The sequence below is a fragment of the Quercus suber genome, unplaced genomic scaffold, assembly GCF_002906115.3.
Source record: "Quercus suber isolate HL8 unplaced genomic scaffold, Cork oak 2.0 scaffold_88, whole genome shotgun sequence".
NCBI classification, from domain to species: domain Eukaryota; kingdom Viridiplantae; phylum Streptophyta; class Magnoliopsida; order Fagales; family Fagaceae; genus Quercus; species Quercus suber.
The window spans coordinates 141,414-147,061 of NW_027069553.1; the positions used below are offsets into that span (position 1 = coordinate 141,414).

General features: G+C 34.2%; 1 protein-coding gene across 1 annotated transcript in view; it reads right to left on the bottom strand.

Annotated features, from left to right (window-relative positions):
- The window catches only part of LOC112035016 (alpha N-terminal protein methyltransferase 1-like), a 16,420-nt gene extending 12,678 nt beyond the window's left edge, over window positions 1–3,742 (bottom strand). Inside the window, exons 1-3 of the mRNA XM_065774230.1 lie at window positions 3,350–3,742; window positions 1,862–1,920; window positions 871–981 (exon numbers count right to left, since the gene is read on the bottom strand). Coding sequence (XP_065630302.1) covers window positions 871–981; window positions 1,862–1,920; window positions 3,350–3,728 — 549 coding nt within the window. The 5' untranslated portion in view covers window positions 3,729–3,742. The remainder of the gene's footprint in view (window positions 1–870; window positions 982–1,861; window positions 1,921–3,349) is intronic.
- Between the last annotated feature and the right edge of the window lie 1,906 nt (window positions 3,743–5,648).

The window sequence follows — 5,648 nt, forward strand, 5'->3', positions numbered from 1 at the left end:
TGAAGTTGTACATAAAAGAATACAAGAAGCTATACAGATCAAATCAAACAACAATTTTAGGTAATTTCCTTTAATGCTGCATTAAAAGAATTAGTAGCTACAATTACCATTGGTAACCAAAGGATGCTTAAAAACAAATGCAAAATCAAGAAAAAAAGTAAAGACTGATTCAAGTATCTTCCATTTTATTGTTACACATGGTTTTTTCCTGTGTCTAAGTTCATTGTTCTACATCAGTTTTGGTATCAAAGCTCGTATTTCTACTTTACCTACTACTCTTATTAAGTTGACTCTATTGATCGGGGGTGTGGACATTGCAAATTAATTTCAATTTAGATGTTGATTGCAAAATTTAGTTGTTTAGAGTGCACATTGCTAATGCTCCACACTTTAGGGTAACAATTGCAATTAACCCAAACATAAAAAGTAATCATTTTAGTTCCACATGACAACCAAATGCTTCACAATATTCTACTAAGTTTGGCAATACCTTCAAGAATAAAACAAATATATTAATAATGATGCCCACAGCATAAATAATTCATTGCCTGACTTCTTCTTCTTCTTCTTTTTGGATCAGTAAGAAAAGAATTTATTAAAATAAAGACGAAAAAAGATAGGTCAAGGTCAAAGTACACGGGAAGTATACTAAGGACACTAAAAAGAAAAAGAAAAAAGGGGGGGGGGGGGGTGGGGAATAAAAATACATCAATTTTCATTGGCTGACATATTTGATTATGTTTTTGGCAATTGTTTTCAATTATCGAGTATGCAATTTCTATATTCAAATAGATTTATCATAATTGGTAATTCTGAAACAAGAATTGTATTTATGCTTTTGTTTTTATGTATATGTAGTCAGTTCATTACCTGAAGAGGCATACAAAAAAAATTAGTGGCTTTGTGCATATCTGAGGATGTATGACCCAAATTTTCACGGGCAGCGTCTAAGAAATGTGATACAGGCTCAAGAAGATCAACCTGGATGTCAGGGAAAGTATTTGCTGTCAGTTATGATAAATGAACTAAATTGACTGTTCCAAATTTTGTACAGGTTGCATCAGGTAATAATCTCTTAAAGTTTAATAAAACTGATAAGCATCATGTAAGTAAGAGAGACAAAGCCGGATCCCCAGTATCTGATCAAAACCTCCACAAAAATAAAGTAAAGACAGCCATTAGCATGCATGGGCAGAGATCTTGATATCCAAACACTAAAAATTAGAAATATAGAAATGTCCATGTTATATAGGTAATAATATCCTGTGTCAAATATAAGAAAAACCACGGAAGAACACAAAAGGTAGGAATTAGCTATGTTCAACATTGGGTGCATATTGTTAACTCAACTACAATCGGCTTTACTTTCCCTTGATTTTTGTTGATTTAAAAGTGAATAAATAAAAGGACCCTAAGATGAATCTTTAAGAAGACACGAGGTGAAGCCAAAATCAAAAAGATACGCAAGTCAACCAAGATTCTTTCCTTTCTAGAAATGAGAGAAAGAGAAAAAGGCGTTGAGGGGAGCAAACTCATGATCTCCCCTGATCCAGAACCCCAAAATACTGTAAGCCTTACTAGTTAAGGGGAACCTTTACATCTACAAAGAGTGATGGCAGCACTAAGAATCAAATCAGAGAATGACACAAAAGAAGATTTTTGTGTGATCCTCTGGAAATAAAGTACACAGTTAACAATCCCCTGGTTTGGCCAACAGATGTTCTCGTGTTAAGGCCTCCACAAGTTAGAGAAGATATCAGCTATGGTGAAGATGTTTTTTCTTTTAAAGGGTAAAAATGCTTATATGGAAAATTTAAAGGGTACAATGGGAAAATAATATATAGGTGATATAATACCTTACCTCATTGAAATATCTTATGAGAAGGTTTTTTGTGACTCTCCCAATGCCAGAACCACAATCTGCAGCAGTTAAATTACTAGTAAAAATTGGTATTGCCAATAAAAGTCCTAATCCAGTAGTCGTATGCAATAGTAAAAGTGTCAAATTTTGTGTAATTTAAACTGATATTGAGAATACATATGATATATATCCTTTGATCCTATCTTGCAAGATGAATTTTCATGCTAATCCCGAATTGTCATTGTCAAATATGTGTAATTTAAATTTCATGCAATTGGGAAATGCAGATCCTAATTCATGTTAGAAACCTTCAGTAACCCTTCATCTTGCGCCCCAATGACAATTCTGCACTTCTTCAGAAGAGTAAGACCAGCTTCTTTGGAAGAAAGAACAAAAGAAAACACTTGGGATGCCTTCTTTCTGGATATGGGCAGGACAAACCAGCTACTTTCAGATGCATTAAGTAATTGTTCTTAAAATTCACCCTTTCTCATAAGTTTAAGCTTTGGGATAAGTGGTAATTTATTAAGTTGTATTAGAAAAATAGTTTGGAGTTTGGATCATTTCTCCTCTCCATGTAAAAACCCCGTGTTTTAGGTGCCATTCATTTGGAGGGAGTCTAAACCTGACATAGAGTCCAGATCCACAAGTGATAGAGCATATTAGACTATTTATAAATTATAACTGAATGGATTCACCTTTTCTCACAAGCTCATGCTTTTCGGATGCATACTAAGTGCTGCTAAGTTATCAACATATAAACTCTTTTGTCGTTGAATTAGGGACCTAGGTTAAACTAATTAGTGTCTTTAGCTAATGATAAAGAACAATCATCATCGAGCAAACACCAAATGTCTCAAATCCTATTGTAACTGTCACAAATACACACACACACACACCAGCATCTATACCTACATTCTCTCCCTACATCATGCTAATTTCCAATCATAATATTTCAAGATCCAAACCAATGAGTTCTAGCTTAAATGTTACCTACTCCGTCCACAATTACCAATCAAAAAGTAATAATATATTTATTTCAAAATTCTTCATAATAGTGGCAATGAACTAATGGCTTGTTTAGATTAAGGGAGAAGAGTGGGGAGCTAGGTGAGTAGAGTAGAGTTGAGTTAGCCGAATATCAGGCTAATTTCTAGCCAACTCTACTCTACTTTCCTCTGCTCTTCCTCCCTCTCCCTCAATCCAATCGAACTATAAAAGTCCATTTTTCTTTTAATTATAGGAGCTCTTTGGACTAGCTTCTATGCAACTGACCCCATCCATCAGAAAAAGGCATCTCATGAAACATGCAATATTTGGGACCCACGCATGTTATGGGGATGTTCTATAAAACCATCTCATAAAATAATTTTTCCACCCATCAAAACAAGTTGCCATGTAATCCATCAAAGAACTAAAAGTTTTCAAATTTGAAACACATACACACAGAAAAACAGAGAGAGAGAGAGAGAGAGAGAGTTGAGATACCAAGAGCAGCGAAGTGGTCAGAATTAGGGAAGCGTTCAGACAAGAGGGTATTGAGGAAAGCTTCGCTACCCTCAATATCGGGCTCATTGACCTGGGCATACCCACCAAGAACACCATTGACAGATGCCTCCACGCCTTCCCAATACCCCACGCCATGCTTGTACCAATCGCACTTCTTGCTGGGATCACCCGTCTGTTCACGCCACATCTCCTCCGCGTTCTTGAATTGGCGCCCTTTGGAATCTAACCCTCCCACCTCCATTGCCTTTTTCTGGACTCTGCTGCGTCGTAGCTTCGGAGTTTGGAGTGAGAAGAAATAGATGTGAGTGGGAGGGAGAGTGAATTTATAGGAGGGCAAGGACAGCAGATTTTCTCTCATTTTTCTTTTCACTCTCTCACACAACAAAAAAAGGGTATGTAATAGACCGTTAATTCTAACGGGAAAATCTTGTTACACGTTGACTATTTCACATTTTGTACTGCTTTTTTTGCTAATATTCCTTTTTTATAAAATAAAATTTAAAATATGTATATATATATATATATACTGAAAACTTTCCCAAAGTCATTTTGTTATTTTGGAGCTCGAGTTTGTCTAAATGAATGAAAAGAGTTTAGCAACTCGGGTTTTAAAACAGGTTACAAAACTAAATAATTTTAACCAGGTGTTTTTCGTTAACATTTGACTAAAAAAAAATTAGAATTGTATTTTGAAAAACACAATTTCAGTGCAAACACGGACGACTTGTTGATAGGACCTAACTTTATGGGCTTGTTTAGATATAATTTATTGTTGCTAAAAATACTGTAACAAAATAATTTTTAAATGTATAAATAGTGCCATGAGACTCAATTTTAATATTTTTTTCTGATTAAAGTGGTTGTGGGTCTCATGAATATTACGTGAACAGCACTAGAACAATGCGAGAACAGTGTTTTTTGTCTCATGAACAGTAAATTTTGTTCCCTGAAACGAGTGAAAGCAAAAAAAAAAAAAAAAAAAACTTAAAACGCAACATTGAAAAGACAACACAGGAAAACGCTATATCCAAACCAATGCTATGTGTACATGGACCTTACAAGCATGAGACCTAAACTTTATACCATAATTAGTTTTTATTTTCTTTTTTCATGATTCGATTGTCATAACAAGCAAGGGTGTGCATGAGTTGTTTCTCAAACAAAAAAAAAAAGGTGTGCATGAGTTGGATTGGATTGAGTTAAGGATTTTTTTCAACCTAATTCACCATGGTGGGTTAAAAAGAAATCCAACCTAACCCAACCCATCACAGGGTTCCTACCCAACCTACATAGATCAGGTTGGGTTGGACATTTTTTTTTTAATTACTATTATTATTATTATTATTATTATTAAATTGAGCATTAGAACAACATTAACACATATAAGAGCAAATTTATAACCAAATAATCATGAGCATAACATTAAACAAATACAAACTATATGAGAAGAATTTAGAGTTTGGGTTTTATTTATGAAGAGGGGCAAAAAAGCATATAACAAATTTATATAATATATTTTCTATAATTTAAAAATATATTAAATATAGGTGGGTCAGGCGGGGTTAAGTGGATTTGTAAATCTCATGACTCGAACCCAACTTGACTCGCTATAATATATATATATATATATATTTATGACCCAACCCTATTGGTTGGGTTGGTTTTGGCGAGTTCATTGCACACCCCTATTAACAAGGATTAAAATTTAAATTTTGAATGTTTGACACACTAGAAGTTAATAAAAAAATTATACGTAAACTAGTCAAATGACCCGTGCAATATACGGGCAAGATTAACATAATAAATTTTTTTTTTTTATTGTCTAAGTATGAAATTTGAGAATTATGATAGTTTTTTTTTTTATTACTATATTATGATAGTTATTAATAAACATTTATTATGATTATTGTGGGGGACGAGGATCCAAAATAGGTAAACAGGCAGTCAAAGTTATTTCTGAGGAGCTAAAATCTGAAAAAATGATATAGGGTGGTGATCTCACTATTTGAAGGGAGGTTGGGGTAACTTACATGATGAGGATTCTGAGGACATACTTCAAACCTTGGAGGGACGAGCACTAGTTATATAAAGGACACAGAGCTAAACCGCCAGAAAGGAAAGAAAATAGACGAGAAAGATGAAGAAAGAAAGATATAGAAGCCATCCCCTCCACATTAAATGCAAGACAACCACTTCTTTGGCCGCATTAATGAGGAAGTGACCATAAACAGTGGTGACATAGTTAAGATTTCAGTGTAAAACTTGCTAGTATGTTCCA